Source organism: Dama dama, chromosome 23 (assembly GCF_033118175.1).
Source record: "Dama dama isolate Ldn47 chromosome 23, ASM3311817v1, whole genome shotgun sequence".
NCBI classification, from domain to species: domain Eukaryota; kingdom Metazoa; phylum Chordata; class Mammalia; order Artiodactyla; family Cervidae; genus Dama; species Dama dama.
The window spans coordinates 12,774,856-12,796,601 of NC_083703.1; the positions used below are offsets into that span (position 1 = coordinate 12,774,856).

At 47.1% G+C, this 21,746-nt stretch overlaps 2 protein-coding genes across 2 annotated transcripts in view; both read right to left on the reverse strand.

The window, feature by feature from the left end:
* The window catches only part of LOC133045275 (putative ankyrin repeat domain-containing protein 19), a 49,523-nt gene extending 44,648 nt beyond the window's left edge, over nucleotides 1-4,875 (reverse strand). Inside the window, 3 exon segments of the mRNA XM_061127561.1 lie at nucleotides 1,652-1,825; nucleotides 1,988-2,102; nucleotides 4,643-4,875. Of these exon segments, the coding sequence (XP_060983544.1) occupies nucleotides 1,652-1,825; nucleotides 1,988-2,102; nucleotides 4,643-4,875 (522 nt within the window).
* A 2,885-nt stretch (nucleotides 4,876-7,760) lies between these two features.
* The window catches only part of LOC133044581 (ninein-like protein), a 37,973-nt gene continuing 23,987 nt past the window's right edge, over nucleotides 7,761-21,746 (reverse strand). The window contains exons 8-11 of the mRNA XM_061126003.1: nucleotides 12,148-12,232; nucleotides 11,237-11,407; nucleotides 9,928-10,041; nucleotides 7,761-8,594 (exon numbers count right to left, since the gene is read on the reverse strand). Of these exons, the coding sequence (XP_060981986.1) occupies nucleotides 8,403-8,594; nucleotides 9,928-10,041; nucleotides 11,237-11,407; nucleotides 12,148-12,232 (562 nt within the window). The 3' untranslated portion in view covers nucleotides 7,761-8,402. The remainder of the gene's footprint in view (nucleotides 8,595-9,927; nucleotides 10,042-11,236; nucleotides 11,408-12,147; nucleotides 12,233-21,746) is intronic.

Genomic DNA, 21,746 nt, shown 5'->3' on the forward strand with positions numbered 1-21,746 from the left:
CCTTTCCATCAAGACCTTCTAGATTGAGAGCAGAGTCTGGACTCTTATCTAACTGGCTGTTTCTGCCAGAATAGGATAATATTTCTGTTCAATATTTGTTCTTCTCTCTTCTTTCCAACTTAATCACCACCTTTTCACTGCTGATCTGATTTCTGCAGAGTCTTCCTAAAATTGATACCTAGGCAAGTCTCCAACTCATTCAATCTCTTTCTCAAAATAACAACTATTATACCTGAAACTGAAAAGCACCTTACCAAAATACATAAACTGAAGGGGGAAAACAACAAAACCAAAACCTCAGGACTTCTGTGGTGGTCCAGTGGCTGGGTCTCAGCGCTCACAGTGTAGGGGGTCTGGGTTCAATCCCCGGTCAGGGAACTAGACCCTGCATGCTGAAACTAAGACCTAGCACAGCCAAATACATATTTAAAAAAAAAAAAAAAACCCTCTTCTTGGCATTTCCCCAACTGCCAAAATTCCAGCCTGATCTGCGTTTTTCAGCTGCTCGCTCCTTTTCCTTTCCTTTTAGCCTCTGAAGCCTTGGGCAATGAGAGAGAAATCATTTTTATATAAATCATTTTTTCATAAAATTGGAATGTGTTAACAACAGCAACATTTCTATTATGTTGTCAAATGCTTGTTTGAGTTTTAAGACAAAGTCTACTTCCCCAAGGCAAATTTTGCATTACTGTGTTATTTTAGACTAATTAGAAAAAAACTTTTTTTTCAGCAAGGGAAAAATACTTGGAAAAAGTTTTACCTTTAACAATTGCTGTGTTATCACAAATATCTGCCATAAACACAAAAAAGAACGCTTCGCTCTCTAACGCTTCTTGAGCAATATCGTGATTTAAAGTGACATCTCAGACAATCAAGTGCTTTCAAAATATTTTCACTCAGGGAAGGCTGGAGCTTCCAAACAAGGAAAACTGCGCCCAGCTGTGAGAGTGGGGGAGCTCTCTCTGCAGCTCCTGGCGGGGCTGCAGCCACAGGAGAAAGAGCAGAAGGGGCAGCTTCACCATCACCAGCTCCCCACACTCAGCTGCAGCCCCGCCGAGCAGCCCCCCAGGGCTGCGTGTGGGAGACCCGAGGTGTGTACCTGGTGAACCAAGTGGTCACCAGCACAAGTGAACGCCCTGGCTGGTGTCAAACATGACCTGACCCACTTCACCGGATCTCAGAATAGGGTTCCTGGAGGGCTCAGGGCTCCAGGCCTGCTGCCTCCCTGGCCCACTTGCACCCCCCAGCTCCCCCTGCTGGGCACTGGTTCTCCTTCCTCCTACCCCCATCCCTCCCCCAGCAGCTGTGCCCATTCCCTGAGCCCCTGGAAGCAGCCACCCATCACATCACTTCACTCTCCCCAGGCCTTCAGTTTTTGTAGGACTTGAGCCTACCACCCATTCCTGAGCACTTTCTAGTGGGAAAATCTTCCTTCTGGGGTAGAAGGTGGCTGAGAGAGACAGCGTTGCCCTTTCTCTGGGCTCTGACATGTTCCACCCAACCCCTGACTTGGCTTTGGAGTTGTTTCCATGGTAACAGGGCCTGCTGGACACTACTCAGTCTATCTATTTACATCCTGTTATCAATAAAACACTACAGTTTAGAAAAATGCTTTGCCAATATTTTGTCAATAAAGTTAGTTGAGCTATACCTCGTTCCTGGCTTCTATATTGGCGTCATAGGAAAGCAGCTTTGCTGCGAGTGATATATTCTGGCAAAAGACAGCGTGGTGGAGCGCGGTGTTGCCATTGGCGTCCGTGAGGTTCGGGTCGGCGCCGTGCTCCAGCAGGAGAGTCGCGCACTCCTCCTCTTGGCATTCTACGGCCTGTCAGCGTTGTGCCAAGAAACAAGAGTGTGAGTTCTAGGAATTCAAAGGAAATAGCCCACAAGTTCACCACTTCCCTCTATTTCAACGAGATCAACTCATTGTTAGTCTCAGTAGGTAAATCACACCCATCTCGTGTGGACATGGTTCGTTGCCCCATACCTTCATCAGCGCGGTCTTGTTTTCACTGTCACAGAGGTTAGGCAGGCATCTTCTCTGCAGGAGGAGAGCCACCACCGCTGGATGGCCATTGGCACAGGCCAAGTGGAGGGCAGTCCTACGGAAGCAAGACAAGTTCTTAGGAAAATGTAGTGTAACTGTTTCAAAACAAACAACTCTGTGTGTGATTGAAAACACTCAACAGCATAGTACTCGTATGCCTCTAAAACAAATATTTCACTTTCTTCTGGAGAAAGAGCAGGATATTATTCGTTTAGCTCCTCTTGTTGCTGCTACTGCTGCTAAGTCGCTTCACTCGTGTCCAATTCTGTGCGACCCCATAGACGGCAGCCCACCAGGCTCCCGTCCCTGGGATTCTCCAGGCGAGAACACTGGAGTGGGTTTAGCTCCTCTTACACAGTAATGAAAGAACAGGCTACTTGAATAGAATGCGCGAGACCTTGAGATTCAGCTCAACTTGAGTTTAAATTTGACTTTGTCACTTATTAGCTCACCCTCTCTGTACCTCAATTTCCTCACCAACAAAATGGAGAGAGAGGGGTGGTTCTCTCACAGGACAGCACTGCGATGCTTAAATGAGACCCATGCACAGGGTTTAGAACTGTGCCCGGCACAGATCACAGCTAGTAATTGTTAGATTATACTATCATACTTACTACTACTACTGCCACCTCACAAGGACAACGTCTGAATGAAGTCAAAGGACATTACGCCTCCTTTGCAGATATGTTTAGAGGATTAGAGACAACATTGTACTTCGATGATTCTAATATGCTCCTTTTCTCACATTTTAACGTTTCTGACATTGGAATATAACTTATAATTCACAGACATTATATCTGTAAATTGTAGCATTTTTGTTTGTTCATTTCTCGTCTTTCCGGTCGTCTAATAACCATGAGGGGTTTTCGTCTAAGTTTCTTTAGAGATGATGCATATTATATATTATTATATAATACGGGTGCACAACACAGTGATCCCCAACTGTGAACGGTTACACCGCATTTAAAGTCACTATAAAATATTAACTATATTTCCCATGTTGGACAATATATCCTTGTAGCTTGCACGATTTTAGTTCTCTCGCCAGAGATTGAAACCTGGGCCCAGAGCAGTGAGTCTTAACCACTGGACGGCCAGGAAATTCCCAAGATTCCCTTGACTTCTGAAAAGGCTGAAAGTTGTCACGGGATACCAATCCTCACAAAAAATTCTACACTAAATTGAAAGTGACAAATTGTTTTTATCTGTGCCACATTCCTATGAGTGCCAGAAAGACAAGCCCTGTCTGCTCATCCGACTTCCCTACAGATAGCTTGCTCTACAGACAGTTTTAAATTTGGGGGGTTGCTAAATCAACTTTCAGATTTCTGGTTTTCTTCTTTTTGGTTTTTGGTGCCGAAACCCAGCAAACTCCACAATTCTTGCCTTTGAAATCACTCTTAGAAAGGTCCTTGGGGTGGGATATATGTATATTCCCAACCGATTTATGATGCTGTACAGCAGAAACCAACACAACATTGGAAAGCAATTACCATCCAATTAAAAAAATATTAAGGTTAATAACCAGTAGAACTAGAAAAAAAAGAAGGTCTTGGTCAGTGTGCAAAATGTATAAATAGGAATTTCAGTTGTCTTCTGGTACTTTTCTCACCCTGTGTGTTTAAAATTTTTGATCCATACTCTATTCGAAACTTTTTGGTGAGATAAAAATATCTAGTTACTTTTATCTAAATAGTTACCAGGTTATTTCTACACCATCTACACATAATTTATCTTCTCTGATAGAAAATGTCATCCAGCAAATTTTGATATCTAAAAGGGCAAATCTTTGCCTCCTACACAAAACTTTTAATTTCATCACAACAATTACAGACAGCATGTCTAACCCAAAATCTTTAAAACCACGATCTGTTTCTTTAGTTTAAACATGGAAAGACCATATACCCTAGGAAAATGTCCTCCTCTTCAAGGACACAGCCAGCTTCCTACTTCAAAGCTGTCTTCTAAGGTCCTTCAGGAAGGAACACATACACATAAGCGTACACTGATATAAAACAGATATTGCATTGTATCTGAAGAATTTTTAATTCAGAAGTTGACCTGCCATGGAGATTATTTTCTCACTATGCAGTTTTCTGTAATATGTAACATTATGGTATAAAAATGTGTACATTAAAAATAAGATGCCGACAACATCAAAAATCTGTCCACTGCCAATATCCACAATGGATGATCAATGGGAAGAAGAGTTTTCATAAATCACATGAGAAAAACAATGTGAGAGCTAGGAGTTCCAGAAGATTTCTTGAGGGCTATACAACTTGAGAGCTCTTACTCAAGAGGAGATCATGTTAACGCATGCATAACAACAAATGAAGAGGAGGAAGAGGAAGAAGAAAAAAAAAGATGCTATTCATGTTTCATTTCAGTTCTGTGATTACTGACATTCAGTTAAATAACTTTAAAACGACCAGTAAAGTGCTCTATGAGGGGAATTATTAGCAGGTCCGAAAGTAACTAAGGCTTTTGCAGCCTATCAAGTCTGTGGGGCGCTGGATCCAACAAAGGTGTCTGTGAGCTTTGGAGGGGAAACTCACAGGAGGGACCCCTGCCAGGCCCTTCCTCCCCGCTTACCTGTTCATCTTGTCCTTCTCGTTCAAGCCATTCTCTCCAAGCAACAGGACCTGCTGCACTTTAGCTACGTTGCCTACGCTGGCAGCTTTGTGGATCTTTCTGAGGTCCTTGTCTCGGATGTGGTACCAGGGCTGGAAGCTGGTTTTATGATGACCTCTGTCTCTCCCCAGGCTGATGGAGGAGCCGAAGGGTGACACGCCCTTCTTACTCCTGAAGCCAAAAAGCTTCTTCATCGCAGAGCCTACAGACTCCAAACACACCTCAACTCCCCCTCGGCTCTTCGCAGTCCCCTAAACCCAACACGAGCACTAGAGGTAAGCCAGAGCCGTCCCGCCACAACCTCCCAGCTGGGAAGCTCAACGGTTTGGAATCTTGCATCCCAGAATGATCGTCGCTAAGTGACGCCTCTAAACACACTGCCCGTGTGCCAGAATGCCCAGTGTGCATGTGCAAGAACTGGAAATGCATTTTTTGAAAGAAACAAACAATATCAATAAACCTGTACCTAAGGTAAGAAGGAAAGAGAGGAAACTGAAAGAAACAGAAAGGAAAGCGACATTACAACAGATACCTTAGAAGTAAAGAAGCATAATCATAAGGGACCATTATTATTGATGAACAATTGCAAACTGGAAAACCTAGATAAATTCTGAAAAACATACCATCTGTCAAGACTAAAACAAGAAAAAGTAGAAAAACTCAACACTCCAGTAAGAAATAAGGAGATTCAAATATTAATTTTAAAAAAAAAAACCTCCCAAAAGCTAAAAGCTTAGGACCAAATGGATTCAGAGAGCAAATCTACCAACATTCAAGTAAGAAGTAAAAGTAAGACTATGCTGAAAAAACACTTGACAAAATTCACAACCCATTCATGATTTTTAAAAAATACAATAAAATAGAAATATCCTCAATACAATAAAGGCCATTTATAAAAAGCATGAAAAGTGAAAGTGATAGTTGCTCAGTCGTGTCTGACTCTTTGCTAAGGCATGGACTATACACTCCATGGAATTCTCTAGGCCAGAATATTGGAGTGGGTAGCCTTTCCCTTCTCCAGGGGACCTTTCCAACCCAGAGATAGAACCCAGGTCCCTCGCATTGCAGGCAAATTCTTTACCAGCTGAGCACCAAGCAATCCCAGGAACACTGGAGTGGGTAGCCGATCCCTTCTCCAGTAGATCTTCCTGACCCAGGAATCGAACCAGGGTCTCCTGCATTGCAGGTGGATTCTTGACCAACTGAGTTAACAGGGAAGCTAGCTTACTTGGGGAAAGAGCGTCTGATAGGAGGAAAAGCAGGGACCAAGAAGCTTTGACCAGGATGGTGAGTAGAGGAAGGCTAATGATGAAGGTTCTCGACTGAAGAGGAGCAGGACTCAGGCCTAAACATTTCTGCCTGGACAAGACAAAGTACCAGTGGGCCAGGGCCAAGGAATGTGCTGCCGGGGAGGGGACAGAGGGGAACCCATCTCCTGGTTCCTCCAGCAGAAGCTGAGGAGCTGCTCCCCTCAGGGAAGGTTAAGTAGCCTCACCAAAGCCATCTGACAGTAAGTGATGGATCCAAGGTGGAAAACTCAATCGTCTTTCCTACTGCATAGCACGGGCCACTCTGATCAATGGTATGTGGCAACCTTGGATGGGAAGGGAGTTTGGAATGAACACTGGAGTATGTGTATCTTTTTGAATTAGTTTTCTCCAGATATATGCTCCAGAGTGGGACTTCTGGATCATACAGTAGTTCTATTATATTTTCAGCTTTTTAAGGACCTTCCATACAGTTCTCCATAGTGGCTGTACCAATTTACAGTCTTACCAATAATGTAGGAGGGTTTCCTTTCCTCTATATCCTCTCCAGCCTTTATTATTTGTAGACTTTTGGATGATGGCCATTCTGACCAGTGTGATGTCATACCTCATTGCAGGTCTGTCGTGCATTTCTCTGATAATTTGTGATGCTGAACATCATTTCATGTGCCTACTGGCAATCTGTATGTCTTCTTTGGAGAGCTGTCTATCACGGTCTTCTGCCCATTTCTATTTTTTATTTGTTTTGCCCATTTTGAAACTGGGTTTTTGGGTGTTTTTTTTTTTTTTTTTTGACATAGAGCTACAAGAGCTATTTGCATATTTTGAAGATTAATCCCTTGTCAGTTGCTTCCTTTGCAAATATTTTGTCCTTGTTAGCATTTTGTTTGCTTTATTGTTTCCTTTGGTGTGCAAAAGCTTTTTAGTATAATGAACTCCCATGTGTTTATTTTTGTTTTTATTTTCGGTACTCTAAGACATGGATCAAAAAGGATATTTCTGCAATTTATGTCAGAGTGCTTTTTTTTTGGCTGTGCCATGCGACTTGTGGGATCTTAGTTCCCTGACCAGGGCTCGAACTCAGGCCCACAGCAGTGAAAGTGCCGAGTCTTAACCCTTAGACTGCCAGAGAATTCCCTCAAAGAGTGTTCGGCCTATGTTTTCCTCTAAAAGCTTCCATGTAGGTCTTTGATGCATTTCGAGTATACTTTGCTGTATGGTATCAGAGAACGTTCCAATTTCATTCTTTTATGGATCTGTCCAGATTTCCCAGCTCCACTTATTGAAGAGGGTTTTCCGCACTGTCCATCCTTGCCTCTTTGTCATAGGTTGAGCAACCATAGGTGCATGGAGAGAAGAGTCCACATTATGCTGTTGAGTCCTCCTACCCCAGATCTGAGCTTTCCATCTCTTCCAGCGGTTTAAGGTTTTTCTCGTTCAAGCATGTACAGTAAATGTGCAGACAGATGGAGGGGAGGGGGCGTGCAGCAGCCTCAGGAGAGCGGTTGCCACCAGGAAGGGAAAAGAGGTTGGCTGCAGTAGAACAGGGACTGGGCTTCTGTCCAAGATGTTGTAACAATGTTCTTAACACATCTGCATGTTTATGTAATACATATGAATGTTTCCTATAGAACTATTTTTCTATATGTTTGAAATATTTTAGTTTAAAAAATATTTAGAAGTTAATCCATTTGAATAGAAAAGGATTTTATTGCAGATACAGTGACTTCATATTACAGTAGTTAATTCTGATCAAATGATCATAATTTATGTATATCTTGAATATAAAACTGTACTTTTTTCCTGGTGTTTAAACATATAATACACTTTGCAGTGTGATGACATTTCAGTGAGGAAAAGATTGCATTCACAATGGATACGATACCATCCTCCCTGAGTCCACAGCCCTAAAACACCAGCACTGTCTAGACCTCCCTCGTGGTCGAACAGGCCCTGACAAAAAGGCTTCCTTCCTCTATCCCTTATCAATAGTTGAAAGTTACAGAAAGTGTAGCATTTCTGGAGTGTCTACACCGATCCACCATCGAGAATGCCAGTGACTAAACCCATAGAACAGTGCAATGGTAAAACTACAGAGCCCTGACTTTGCATTTTAATCTCTGTAGCCAAGGTCAGAAGTGCAAGATGAAAATTGTTTTATTTTACCATTTACCTTGCTGAGAACCCCATAATCTGGTTTGTTTTTCAGTAGCAAAATTAGGAATGTAACTCTGGAAGTTACCCAAGGACCACTAAAAAAAAAAATAGTCCTCTCCAACGTGTTTCCCAGGCATTTGGCATACAACCCTTCATTAAATGCTTGTGGGGTAAACAGAATCACAATCCTCGTTTATCCAGGGGTGTACAGCCAGTGAGCCACAGTAAGTTACGGTGTCACACTGGTTTACTTTAATAGACGTTCCTTCAAAATGAACTCCAGGAAGAAAAGCAGTTTACACAGCGAGGGAAGCTGTAGCAATCTTGCTGAGGAGTTTGCTGAGAGTTCTAACTTTTCCGTACAAGAATCGGGACTTTTTCTCAGTGCCTCGTTGCTTCTCCTCAGTGACTTGAAGCGCTTTTGTCAGGTGGGCATTTTCCACATAGAGCTCCTTGAGCAGCAGATCAGATCCTGTGCTCTTTTCAAACTGGAGAGGGGAGAGAGCCACAGTGTACTGCACGTCTCACGCAGCCACGCCACGCCACCAGCTCTCCCTTCCTACTCCTCCACACGCGTTCAGACTAGCTTGGGGAACCTTACAAATCAGAGACATGTTGGATGCAATGACAGGTTTTGTTATCCTGGCATGAGAGAGGAAACTGACGAACTATGTGGTAGAGAAAATTTAAGCCACCTTTGTACAAACTGGGTTACCACGAAATGAAGACAAGAAGACCCAAATCTGGAGGCCTCCAAAAGACAAGGAGGAACCTGTCAGGAGCACGCGAACTGTTTGGCTTATCTCAGCGGGCTCTGCAGGCCCACCATGTCAGCAGGACGCGCTGAGGCTCCTTGGGTGCCGCCCACACAACACTGACAGGGGCTCCAGCGATGGGGACACAGGACACACGGTCAAGATGCAAAGACGCAGGGGTCCCGGCTTTGGGCTTTGACAGTCCGCGCTGAGTTCACTCACTCAAGTAGCTACTGAGCAGCTCTGCGGGCCAAGTGCTGCCCGGCCGCGGCCCTGCTCCCACAGGCACGTGTTCTAACGGGAGGAGCCAGCAGAGCACGCAGGGTCAGCTGGCGTGTTCACAGAGAAGCCAGGCGGGGGACACACGGCTGAGCCTCAGGTGAACAGACAGCCCTGAGAGGAGCATGGGGGACGTGGGGGAGGCTGCCTGGGTAAACCTCCCGGGCAGAGGCCGGCACATGTGTGGGTGACAGGAACAGCCAGGAGGCCCGTGAGGAAGGCTGAGCTGCCACGCCGGCTGGGCAAGGGCCCGAGGGGAGGGGCCAGGACCTGCAGAATCTTGAGGCCATCAGAGAAGCCGCTGTCTACTCTGAGGATGTACCCCTGGCATGTAGGAGCCTTAAGATTGACTTGGGGTTGAGGTTTTGCCACGAGTGACTGGAGGGTAGTGCGGTCACCAAGAGCCGGACGGCTGGGAAGGAAAGTGAGGACCTGGGGACAGACAAGGCTGGAGGGCGGCGGTGCGGGCAGGGCAGGGGCTTCACAGATGGGGAGTGGGGGTCTGGAGCGGGCAGCCTGCACAGAGAGACTAGAACTGCGGACCCGCGGCCCAGGGCGCTCCAGATAAACCACATTCGGTCCCTGTGTGAGAGAAGTATCTCCACAGATGCTCACATTTCACTTCCCGGAGCACCAAGCAGACCTCACAGGACAGCAAGGCCTCTCTCTCCCCTCTCTCCCTGCCCTCCTCTCCCCTCCTCAGCACTTCCGCAGGACACAGGGTTCTCTTGGGTCCTGTCTCCCTCATCAGCTACCCGGACACCCAAAGGAGGCGTCCATCACTCACCTGTTCCTTCAGCTCACCCACTTTCTCTTGGAAGAGCACTTCCATGTTCTTCAAAGTCATCCCCACCTCCTCCACCTGCTCTTCTGTTGCTTCCAGCTGTTTTTCATGTGCTTCCTGAACAAGAGGAGGTTAGAGATCAACACGGTTCACTTTAAAAGGAATCATCTCAGGCTTATTTACTTTAGAATGGAAATCAGCTGAAGTGCACAAAATCTGAGCATCTGGCTAACCTTTCATCCATAGGGAGGGATCATTAGAAATGTCTCACAAGCTACAAAGCTGCATTTCTCACTGTAGTGTGAGCAGATTAGAGACTCTTTGTCGTAGGATTTTAATCCTACATGACTCAAAGTTCAGTGTCCCCCAACATAATAGTCTTTCTCGAGGATCTCTGACTAAATTTCCTTTGTCAATAATCTGTCCTAGATTAAATGTCTCTCCAGCATATCGTGGCTGCATAATGCCATAAGGCCATTCTTCGTTAGAATTTGTGTTTTACAACTGTCAGATTTTACCCACCTTTCCAATCTTGCACAAATTCCTTCCTCAGGAAGGCACCTGGCCCTCTGCCCCTCCTCACCCTCCCACTGACCCATGAACTTTGAGGACCCAAACGTGCTTCCCAGGCTCGCACTTTGAGGTGCTCACTCACTGATGCCTGAGAGACTGCTCTGAGGTGGGAACCGCTGCCTCCAAAGGATCAAAGAAATCGGAGCACAGAGGGCTAAATCACTCAGTCAGTTAAATCACTCGGCTCAGGTGGTGGAGCCAGGATCCAGTCCCCTGCAGTGCACACTCTGAGCCACTCTTCTGCTGCCCTTTTAAGGCAGCAACACTGTTTCTCCATGAGAGGCTGGCTACACAGCAGGGCCCCCCAAGTCCGTGCTGTCACTGTGCTGATCTCATGTCCAACCAGCCCCCTACTCCTTGCTGTTTTTGAACACGCCAAGCGTAGCCCACCTCAGGACCTTTGCACCTGCCTGCACTCCTGAAGAGCTATCCCTTTCCATCTCTCTGCTGGGGCCCTTCTATCACCACCTTTCAGACCTGGAAGCAGGTCACGTGTGTGGCTGGCTGCAGACACACTCAGCCAAGAAAACAGGCTGAGGAACTTCAGGGTCGGCTGCTCAAGACTCACCAGTTCCCAGCAGAAGCCGTGTACCGTGGCTTCCATAAACATCCCACGTGGCGGGAGGGCTGTCGGGCCGTCCTCCTGTTGGCACCTGGGCAGCTTGTGGCTAAGTCACCAGAGATCGTACTCACCCCCTCCGACACCCCCAGCTGGCCTCCCAGCCCTGTCCCCACTCACCTGCGCCTCCTCCCGGAGCTGCCAAGCTGCCCGCTGCTCCCCTTCCAGCAGCTGCTGCAGCTCGGCCACACGGCCTGTGGGCACGCGCTGTGCCATCTCGTCCTGCAACTGCTGCACCCGCTGGGCGTGCTGGGACCGGGCCAGCCACAGCCTCTGGGTGGCTCCATACAGCTGCCAGGGAAAAGGCACAGCAGTTGTGGGGTGACTGCCCAGACCTTCAGGGTCACCACCAGACACAGAAAACTGCATCTCTACCTGGTAGGCCACCCCACAAGGTAAGGGCGTGTCCAGGAAAGCTCACGATTTCTAAAGAGTCCATTTATCTGATGCCCACACTCCATTTCCTGGTAGTTCAGACGGTAAAAAATCCACCTGCAATGCAGGAGACACAGGATACACAGATTTGGTCCCTGAGTTGGGAAGATCCCCTGGAGTACGGCATGGCAACCCACTCCAGTAATTTTCCCTGGAGAATCCCACGGACAGAGGAGCTTGGCAGGCTAAAGTCCATGGAGTCACAAAGAATCGGATAGGGCTGAGAGACTAACACAAAGTCCATTCAGGGATGCTTCTACACCTGAGAGCCTGGAAGCCCTGCCTGTAGCCCTCCCAGTGACCTCATGCCGGATCCTCGGAGGATCAAGTTATTCCGTCCTGTTTACCTCCTGGGTTCTTCGCTGGGTTTAATTCCTTCCATAACGGGACCCACACCAGCCGCGTACAGCAGCCTCCCTCTAAATGTAGAGCTGACACTCCTGAGACGGAGCTTCACACAAACCATGTTTTGCTCCTCTGCTTTTCCCTAGCAATTTCTCTGGAGGCTGAGGGTCTGAAGCCCTCTGAGCCTCGGAGCAGGGTTCATGCACAGCTAGGCGGGGGCATCACTGTCGCCCCAGGGCGGCTATTCCCACCTTATCAGCCAGGCTCGGGGACAGGCAGGCAGCGGTGGGAAGACGCAGATGGGAACTGGAGCTCTCTCCAGGGTACAGCAGGTGTCTGAGAAACCAAAGGCGACAAAAGCAATCCCAGAGTGAGTGGGAAGTCAGCAAGGACACAGGTCGGCAGCTGAAAATCTACTATGCTTCTATGTCCTGACAGTGAACGTGCAGAAACCCACGTGAGAAACAAAACACCATTTCCGCCCCGGCCTGGAAAGAGTTTGGAACTCGTCACTCCCACCCTCCCAACAAGAACAAAGAAATAGCTGAGTAACTGAGAGTCAACAACTCTTCTGAGATCCATCAGAGAACTGAAGTCACAGGGCAAACCAATGCTCTGGAAACCGGAAAGAAGAAAGGTGAAGTCTGTTCTGTACTTCTCTGTCTCTTTTTCTGTTTTGCATAAACGGTTGTCGTTACCATCTTTCTAAATTCCATATATATGTGTTAGTATGCTGTAATGTTCTTTATCTTTCTGGCTTACTTCACTCTGTATAATGGGCTCCAGTTTCATCCATCTCATTAGAACTGGTTCAAATGAATTCTTTTTAACGGCTGAGTAATATTCCATGGTGTATATGTACCACAGCTTCCTTATCCATTCATCTGCTGATGGGCATCTAGGTTGCTTCCATGTCCTGGCTATTATAAACACTGCTGCGATGAACGTTGGGGTGCACGTGTCTCTTTCAGATCTGGTTTCCTCAGTGTGTATGCCCAGAAGTGGGATTGCTGGATCATATGGCAGTTCTATTTCCAGTTTTTTTAAGAAATCTCCACACTGTTCTCCATAGCGGCTGTACTAGTTTGCATTCCCACCAACAGTGTAAGAGGGTTCCCTTTTCTCCACACCCTCTCCAGCATTTATTGCTTGTAGACTTTTGGATAGCAGCCAACCTGACTGGCGTGTAATGGTACCTCATTGTGGTTTTGATTTGCATTTCTCTGATAATGAGTGATGTTGAGCATCTTTTCATGTGTTTGTTAGCCATCTGTATATCTTCTTTGGTGAAATGTCTGTTTAGTTCTTTTGAACTCTGTGGGAGAAGGTGAGGGTGGGATGTTGCGAAAGAACAGCATTTATATTATGTATGGTGAAACAGGTCACCAGCCCAGGTGGGATGCATGAGACAAGTGCTCGTGGCCTGGTGCACTGGGAAGACCCAGAGGAATTGGGTGGAGAGGGAGGTGGGAGGGGGGATCGGGATGGGGAATACGTGTAAATCTATTGCTGATTCATGTCAATGTATGACAAAACCCACTGAAAAAAATAAATTAATTAATTAATTTTTCAAAAAAATGAAAAAAAAATATTGTTTCCAACCACAAAAGCAATTAGAATGTCTTTATCAAATGCTTTCTGTACATGTATGTATGTATGTACATTTCTGTATGCAGCATTTTCATGGTACATCAGGAATATGTTTTTCCAACAAGTCATAGCAACCAGCACACAGAAATTAATGAATATGTGAGAAAAATTCAGGTATAATTTTAACAAAAACAGGACAATCACCTTGGATGACCTGTTACCCATGAAGAAAGGAACAGACTGGACATTTGAAGAAAGTTGAGAAGCGAGGAGGGCTGCAGTGTAATCATTGTCATTGGGTGTGGAGAGTGATATCATGGGTAAGTTGGGGTACAAAGGTGCAATTTCAAGCAAACTATAAAATTCAGAAGCTGTCAGTTGTTTTTTTTTTTTTTTTTAATATCACCTCTGTGCTCAGGTAGACTCCTGAATGAATCTTCAGGGGAGATAGTTGATATTTTAGGATGCAAAATTTCAGAATAAAGCTTTACTTACTCGCAAAAAAAAAAAAAAAAAAGAACAGGTGAAGAGCATCACAGCTCACCAGGAGTCAAAGGCTGGAGGCCTAAACAGAGTGGCAGCTGAGGGTAGAACCGGGCCCACAAAGTCACCACTGTCTGGAGACAAGGCTGCTAACAGGTCATTAAGGTTAAATGTGCTCACAAGGTGGGGTCCTAACCCAATGGGACAGTGACTTTATAAGGAGACACAGTGAGAGGGGGCTGCCCACAAGCGTGGAAGAGCCTCATGGGAACCAAGCCAGCCCCGCCTCGACCTTGGCCTTGAGAACCTTGGGAAACAAACTCCTGCAGTTTAAGCCGCCTGCTTGTGACATTCTGTACGGAGCCTGAGCAGACTAGGACGGCGACTGTTCTGAAGACACAGAGCGTTCTGCTCTCTGCCCTCAAGGGAAACCTCCTTCTCTACCAGGCCGGAATCAGCGAGGGGAAGGGGATAACCAACTAGGGCCGCTCTAGCTGTTCTGACTCAGGGTCACTCACCTACTGGAGTGGCTAAAATAACAGTGACAACACCCAGTGTGGACAGGGATGTGGGGCAACTGAACCTAGCATACACTGCTGGCGGGAACATAAAACTGTGAGTAGCCGCTCTGGATAACAGCTGGGCCATTTCATATAAAACTAGACATGCAACTGTGGTGCAGATCAGCAATTGCTCTCCTGGGCATTTATCCTGTGAAATGAAAACCTACATCCACACGAACACCTGCCTAGGAATGTTCATTGCAGCTTCTGTGACAGCTCAAAACTGGAATCAGCCCAGCCATCCTTTCAAAGGGGAGCATAAAGGCAAGTTGGTTCCAAATTGGAAAAGGAGTACGTCAAGGTTGTATACTGTCACCCTGATTATTTAACTTATATGCAGAGTACATCACATGAAATGCTGGGCTGGATGAAGCACAAGATGGAATCAAGACTGACGGGAGAAATATTAATAAGCTCAGATATGCAGATGATACCACCCTTATGACAGAAAGCAAGAGGAACTGGAGAGCTTCCTGATGAAAGAGAAAGAGGAGAGTGAAAAAGTTGGCTTAAAACTCAACATTCAAAAAACTAAGATCATGGCATCCAGTCCCAACACTTCATGGCAAATAGATTGGGAAACAATGGAAACAGTGACAGACTTAATTTTCTTGGGCTCCAAAATCACTGCAGATGCTGACTGCAGCCATGAAATTAAAAGACGCTTGCTCCGTGGAAGGAAAGCTATACTGGCCTATATATCCATATATCTAGGCCAAGCTAGACAGCATATTAAAAAGTGTACAAAGGTCCGTCTAGTCAAAGCTATGGTTTTTCCAGTGGTCATGATGGATGTGAGAGTTGTACCATGAAGAGAGTTGAGCGCTGAAGAATTGATGCTTTTGAACTGTGGTGTTGGAGAAGACTCTTGAGAGTCCCTTGGACTGCAAGGAGATCCAACCAGTCCATCCCAAAGGAGATCAGTCCTGGGTGTTCATTGGAGGGACTGATGCTGAAGCTGAAGCTCCAACAGTTTGGCTGCCTGATGTGAACAATTGACTCATTGGAAAAGACCCTGATGCTGGGAAAGACTGAAGGCAGGAGGAGGGGATGACAGAGGATGAGATGGTTGGATGGCATCACCGACTCAATGGACATGAGTTTGAGCAAGCTCTGGGAGTTGATGATGGACAGGGAAGCCTGATGTGTTGCAGTCAATGGGGTTGCAAAGAGTCGGACACGACTGAGCGACTGAACTGAAGACAAGCTGTGGGACATTAACGCCTTGGAATGCCATCCAGCGACAGGAAGAAAGAAACTGTGGACACACGGCAGGGAATCATGCTATGTGAGAAAAGGCAATCCCAAAGATCTCATTCTGTATGAGTCCTTTTCTGTCACTTGTGTAACGACACAATTCTGGAGATGAAGGACAGTTAGTGGTTTTCAGGGGCTGAGGCTGGGGTAGGTGGGCAGGAAGACAGATGGCAGACGTAGTTGTGAATAAACAACATGAAGGACCTTGTGGAGCTGCAGCTGTGGTTGTGGAGACACGAACCTGCACAGGCAATAAAACCGTGTAGACCTGACACCCACATGAGTACAGAAGGAAAGCTGTGGAAGCATGTGGCCTTTCTGGGTGGTCCCGTGGTTAAGAATCTGCCTTCCGAGGCAGGACACTGGGGTTCCATCCCTGGTTGGGGAACTGAGATGCCACGAGCCGTGGGGCAATGAAACACTCCCCCAAGAAAAAGAACACCCCCCCCCGCCAAAACTGGGGAAGTAAGACCTACGGAGTGCATCAATGTCAATAGCTTAGCTGTGATGCTCATTAAGGGCTGATTTGCGCCCCCTCACACCCCAATTCACATGCTGAAGCCCAAACCTCCAAGACTGTACTGGAGTACTGTACAGAGGGGCTGCAGTTGGAGATGGGGACTTGAAAGAGCTGATTAAGGCAAAACGAGGTCATATGAATCCAGTATGATGGTGCCCTAATAAAAGATGACGACACAGGCACATCTGAAGGATGAACAGGAGAGGACAGTTGTATACAAACCAGAGGGGCCTCAGAAGAAACCAGCCCTGCCCTGACCTTGAACTTCTAACTCCGAGAACTGTGAGGAAATAAATTTCTGTTGTATAAGCCCCTCAGTCTGTGGTGGTTTGCTATCGCAGCCCTAGCAAACTAACACAGACACTATACTAAAGTTTTACAAAACATGACCACTGGGGGAAACTGGACAATCCACTCTGGATTCCACACTTTAATCGTCAGGCACTTTTATCAAATCAATACCACATTCTCGGCAGTTTAGAGCTGAGCTCATTTGAATTTTATTAAAAAAAAAAAAAGCCAAACCCTCCTCAGATGAGGCGCTGATGGTGAAAGCTGAAATCCACTGACGGGTGTCCCTCCACAACACACACAGCTCCTGCCTCAGTGCTCGGGCCCCTGCCCTAGACCCCTGACTCCGATACACTGAAATCCACAGACCAGGAATGCGGCTTGGACAGAAGCACAGCTGAAACCACTATCAGGACCAGAACAAACCGAGTCCACTGGCCCAGGAAGGCTGCGAGAGGCCCGCTTGCCCTACAGGAATGCAGGATGCCTCCTCCGGCCCTGGAGCACGCTGTGCAGTATTTCTATAGGACGCCTGAGCCCTCCCGTGCCCATCAAGGCTGGTCGGAGGGCAGCACAGGTCTCTGCTGACTGTTCCTGGAATGTGGGTTATCTGTGAACACTTCCCACTTTCTACAGCAACGCCCTGTGAGCTGCTTCTACAATGAGCAAACCGCGTCCGGGATGGGTGGTTGGGGTGGGACCACTGAGCTGGCCCTTACCTCTGTGCAGCCTCTGTCCTTTCTGAAGCTTCAAGCTCTTGTCAGATCTTCCCCACCTCATTTTTCAAGAGCGTGACTTCTTCAGAAAGCTTTTCCAACTCGATTCTGTATAACAAATTTTTAAAAGGAAGAAGAGTGGGAATTCCAGGAGTTGGTCACCCGACAGAGCCTGGTCTTGCAATGACCCCCAGCCACACTTTCCTTCCCTGGATGGGGACACAGGGGCCAGCTCCTTCCCTGTATCCAGTGTTAACTTGCTCTGGTTTGCATTTCCCAAAAGATAAGCTACAGACAAACAAAGCTTTCTTAGCTCCTAACAGAGCCATTGACTAGCGTATTCAGCATCTTGGTTCTCTGTGTTTCCAGCTGGCCCGTTCCTGCATCTCCTTACCTTCACTGAAACGTCAGCGTGCTCACAGCTCGCACCAATGCAAGATGCTGGGTGAGAGTCCTCATGAGGTTGTTGCAAGGAAATCTACCCCCTCCCCCAGGGACCCCGAGCACAAAGCTGAGGAACACAAGGACTCAGAAAGCTGAATCCTAGGAAGAGAGTGCCCCCATCCTACACGCTGAGGTCAGCACTGGAGGAAACTGGAAAGATGCCTGCATCAGCGGACGGAGGGTGATCCCATGCAATGTGGAACCTTCAGGAGGGGAAAGCAAGTTCTGACAGAGACTGCCCAGGCCAAGTCTGCCAGGAGTCCTTGGCTTCTGATGCTCTTAGCCTCCCTGGATGGTAACTCCATTGATGTGCAACAGATGAGCAATTGACCAATAAAGATCACAGGGAGGCAGCTTGAAACTCAGGCCTGCTGCCCTGAAAATCTATCCTTAATATATGTTGGTCACACTAATAGTCCCCTAAACATTAGGTCTCTATCTGGCATTAGCTTCTAGTTTTCTCAATCCAAAAGTACTCAAAGCATATGATCTCATATGTTTAATGTATTATTCTTATAATATCAAGCAGAAGTATATCCTTCAAAGCATAAGTACAATTTCGTTTTGCTCATAAGGAACTAAAGAGAAAAATGAAGACATAGAAGTCAATGGAATTTTAAAAGACGTGGAGGGTTTCAAGGAGGAGTGTGATCACAAATGAGGTCTGTATTTTGAACTGTCATTCAGGATCCTGGATGGAAAGCAAAATTGATTCAAGGCAGATGTGTGTGTGCATGTGGGTGAGGGGGTTGGGGTGTGGGGTGGGGGGGGTGGGGGTTCCTGTTTCCAGTTTCCTGGACCTCAAATAAGATGGTGGTTGCCTTATCCTAGTCTTCCACACTCACCAGATAACCAGAGCCTGTGCAAAGCTGATCATCTAACGTCTGGTGTCCTCACAGAAGGTTACAGGAACCTCTAGGGGCATTAAACGAAAACCTGAATGCTGAAACCAAAGCTGTGAACATTAAGGAACCCAAACATGGGGTTACCCTGAGGCCAACACCTACATCAGTGTGGAGAAACCACACCAGGGCCGTACGTGGTGGGCTGGTTCCGTGGAAGAGGTTAAAGTGGTCTCAGATGAAGTGGTTCCCAAGTCTTCTTAGCAAAAGCAAAACACATCCTTTCTGCAGGGAGAACCCTCTACTACAGCTCTCAGGATTCCCACAGATGAACATCATGTAAGCACGAGCTCACAATCAAAGGTCACCACAACGAATGTGGGAAAGGACCACTCATGAGAGTCAGAAGAAGCCAAAACAACAGGATTAGATCCCAGATATTGGAATTATCAGACACAAACTTCGGATAAATATTATTAAATGTTTACTTAAATAAAAGATGGAAATAAAAAATGGACAAACAAGCAACAGTAAGCTATCAGAAATGATCAGGCAGGACCAAATGGAATGTTTGAAAATGAAAAAAAAAAAAAAAAAAAACCCAATGTCAAAATAAAAACTCACTGGCAGATTAGATATAGCTGAAGAAAGAATCACTGACCTGGAACACAGAGACATGGAAAAGTGCCCAGAAGGTGCCACATACAGGAAAGAAGATGGAAGAAATGAAAGAGAGGTTAGGAAAAGGAGGAAAAGTGAAAAGATCTAATATCATACACCCAACTGGAAAGACCACTGAGGGGAGAAGCAATGTTTTACAAAGAATGGCTGAAAGATTTTCATAGGACACAAACCTAGATATTCAACAGGCATAATATTTCTAAGTACGGAGAGTAAAATGAAAACCACACTTCTGTCCTACGATTCAGCAATTCCATTCTTAGGTATACCAGCACAGAGAACAAAAAATGGGGCTCTCCAGAGCTCCCCAGGGGTTAGCACTATCCTGACTTGGAATAGTGACCCTGGAGGGCATATTCTGGGTGTTGGTGACACAAATGTGTCCTACTTATCAACGATTCTTCCAGTTGCATACACATGTACATTTTTGTGTGTGTGCATCTAACACTTCAAGAAAAGTTAAAACGAAAGAAATACACACCTAAACACACCAACGAAAAACCACAGAAGATGGAGAAGCTAATAGCAACCTGAGGACACAACTGAGGTCACCTCCTGTAGGGACAGGAAAACAGCCTCTAAAAGACGTCTGCATCCAGAACCTGCAAATGTGCTATTTCATGGCAAAAGGGAATCAACGCAACAAAGAGAATTAAAGCTGCTAGTTCACTGCCCTTAGATGGAAAGAGAGTCCTAGACTGTCCAGTGGGCCCTCCACTGTGGAAGAGCAGGCAGAAGACTGGGAGTCAGGATGGAGCGTGAGGAGGACCAGCCAGTCACTGCTGGTGTGAGAGGAGGAAGGTGTGGATCAAGAATGGGAGGCCTGTAGGTTTCCTCCCGAGCTTCCAAAAAGGAAGGCGGCGGCCAACACCGAGATTCCCGCCCAGTCGTACCCACTTCTGAATTCCAGGCTCAAACACCGTGAAATCCTAAGGTGTGATGCTTTAAGCCTCTGACTTCCTGGTAACTCATCACCACAGCAATGGAAAATGGATGCTCACTCAGAGCAGCCTGCCCAGGTCAGAGGGCAGAGGGCAGCCTTTAATTGCGCATCAAAGTTTGTGCTCCTAGAAAGACCGGCCTTCAGAAATGGGAGAGAATTTGAGACATTTTCAGATAAACAAAAACTGAGGGAATGTATTCCAAAGACAGTTTCACGAAAGACCACACATCAGAGTAAAGAAGATGGTCCCATAAAGAAGGCATCTAACCAGGCATCCAAGCTGAGGACCATTCAGTAAAACGCCCAGTCGGGAGTTTTGAAAAACGGCCATGTCCAAATGCCTTGAAGCAATCTACCCAGACAGACCCAGGAGGAAACATAAGATCTGAACAGGCCTGTAACAAGGGGTACAGATGCCAGAGAATGGAGCCTTCTCTGCCCACCCCCTGGGGCTGAAAGCTGCAAACACCTGTCTCAGTCCCGGCTGCAGACCCAGCTGTGACAGCATGTGGCAGGTGCCCAGGAAACCCCGTCCAATGATCCAGACACCACTCAGACTGGAACCGAGACGTTAGCTCCGGGGCCAACAAGCCAAGGCATGCCGTGAGTCACGAGAAGCAGAGAGGACCAGCACAGCCCGCCGGGCCTGGGGCCTGGGTGGAGCACTAGGACAGCACTGGGCTCCTGTGCCTGTCCACAGGAAGTGCCCGAGACAGACGGCAGAGAGGGCGTGTGGCTGCTGGGCTGCTCACACACTGAAGCCTGCAGCTTGTTGTTGCAGTCCTGCAGGTCCTGTGGGCAGAGCCAGACACGTCCTCCAGCCACTGCGGCCACCAGGCCCAGGAGCGGGGCGCGGGGCCGGCACCCGGGGAACAGTTCAGGCCCCAGCAGAGCAGGTCCTATTTTCTAGGACGGGGCACCGACACTAGACCCGAACTGCTCCGGGAGCAACAAGAAGCAGGAGTCATCTCCCAACTTCTTATGCCTGGCACCACCTTCCATCACCGGATACACAGAAGGGACTCGGGGGAAAAAACTGCAGTGAAAATGAGAAATGGAGAAAACACAGAGACCTTTTAACACCTGAAACCACAAGAGGTTGGGGGAGTATGCTCATAAGGGGTAGGGGAGATTTGGGGGGACATGAGGCTTAAGAGGAAGGGTCTCTGGGACCTTCCTGGCGGTGCAGCGGTTAGGACTGAGTGCTTTCCCTGCAGGGGATGCGGGTTTGCTCCCTGGTTAGGGAACTAAGATCCTGCAAGCTGCATAGAACAGAGGGAAAAATAAAAGAGGTAGGGTCGCGTCTGTAACAAGCATCGTTTATCCACCCAAAGAATGAAATCTAACTCAACAAGCCCACTTGGTACCTGTCTTTCACAGGACCAGGAAGGGCGGCGTTCCCAGTCTGCTCTCCCAGGTGGTCCCTCGACCCGAGCACCACGTGCACCCATGATGGTAAGTCCACGTGCTCCTCACCCCCGCCTCGGGTGGGCCGGGGTCACCCGACCTGGAGGACACCA